This window comes from Trichomonas vaginalis, chromosome V (assembly GCF_026262505.1).
Source record: "Trichomonas vaginalis G3 chromosome V, whole genome shotgun sequence".
In the NCBI taxonomy this organism is placed as follows: Eukaryota; Parabasalia; order Trichomonadida; family Trichomonadidae; genus Trichomonas; species Trichomonas vaginalis.
The window spans coordinates 427,059-427,706 of record NC_067207.1 but is presented as its reverse complement, the minus strand read 5'-3'; the positions used below and the strand labels follow the sequence as shown (position 1 = coordinate 427,706).

General features: G+C 30.7%; 1 protein-coding gene across 1 annotated transcript in view; it reads right to left on the bottom strand.

Annotated features, from left to right (window-relative positions):
* Positions 1–17, bottom strand: part of TVAGG3_0256490 (cilia- and flagella-associated protein 58-related family) — a gene marked incomplete at both ends in the record, with an annotated part of 603 nt that extends 586 nt beyond the window's left edge. Inside the window, one exon of the mRNA XM_001292808.2 lies at positions 1–17. This exon is cut by the window's left edge and continues 586 nt beyond it. Within this exon, the coding sequence (XP_001292809.2) occupies positions 1–17 (17 nt within the window).
* Between the last annotated feature and the right edge of the window lie 631 nt (positions 18–648).

The window sequence follows — 648 nt, the reverse complement described above, 5'->3', positions numbered from 1 at the left end:
CGGGGAGTTTGTGTCATCTTGAGGAGATTAGAGTTTGGATCGATAATCTAAGAACGCCATATGTGATTTATCGGGGCGTTTCAAAGTTCACTTCAAGGCGAACCACACGATCCGTTGTGAAAAAGATCCTTTTTCTCAAAATTTGACAGTTCGTTCTAAATAAATGAATGTGTCGATTGTTATTCAAGTTTCTTCTTTTTTTTCAACTTCGGACATACAATGTTTTCTTCAATTCGTACGACTCTCATGGCATTGTGTGTATTTGCTGATTCTTGATTTGAAGAACGGCCTCAATAAAAAATCTTTCTCTTTTAATAGATTCTAATTAATAAATTTCTTCCTATGAATCTGCTTTTGATAAAATAATTTATATGTGATCCAATTGATTCAATATATTCGAACTCACAACACTTTCATGATATATAAGAAAAATATGAAAAAATTTTAGCAAACGAATTTGAAAAATTATATTTGAATGATAAACAGCAATTTAATTGGACATGTTCACCCCAGTAAATATGTCCATAATATTAAATGAAAACAAAACATTCAAACTAAAGGGAAGGCTACACATTGAGCACCAGTTCATATGTTGATTCAACATCAACAAATGGAACTTGTTATATTATAATGCTAACAATAAACTCA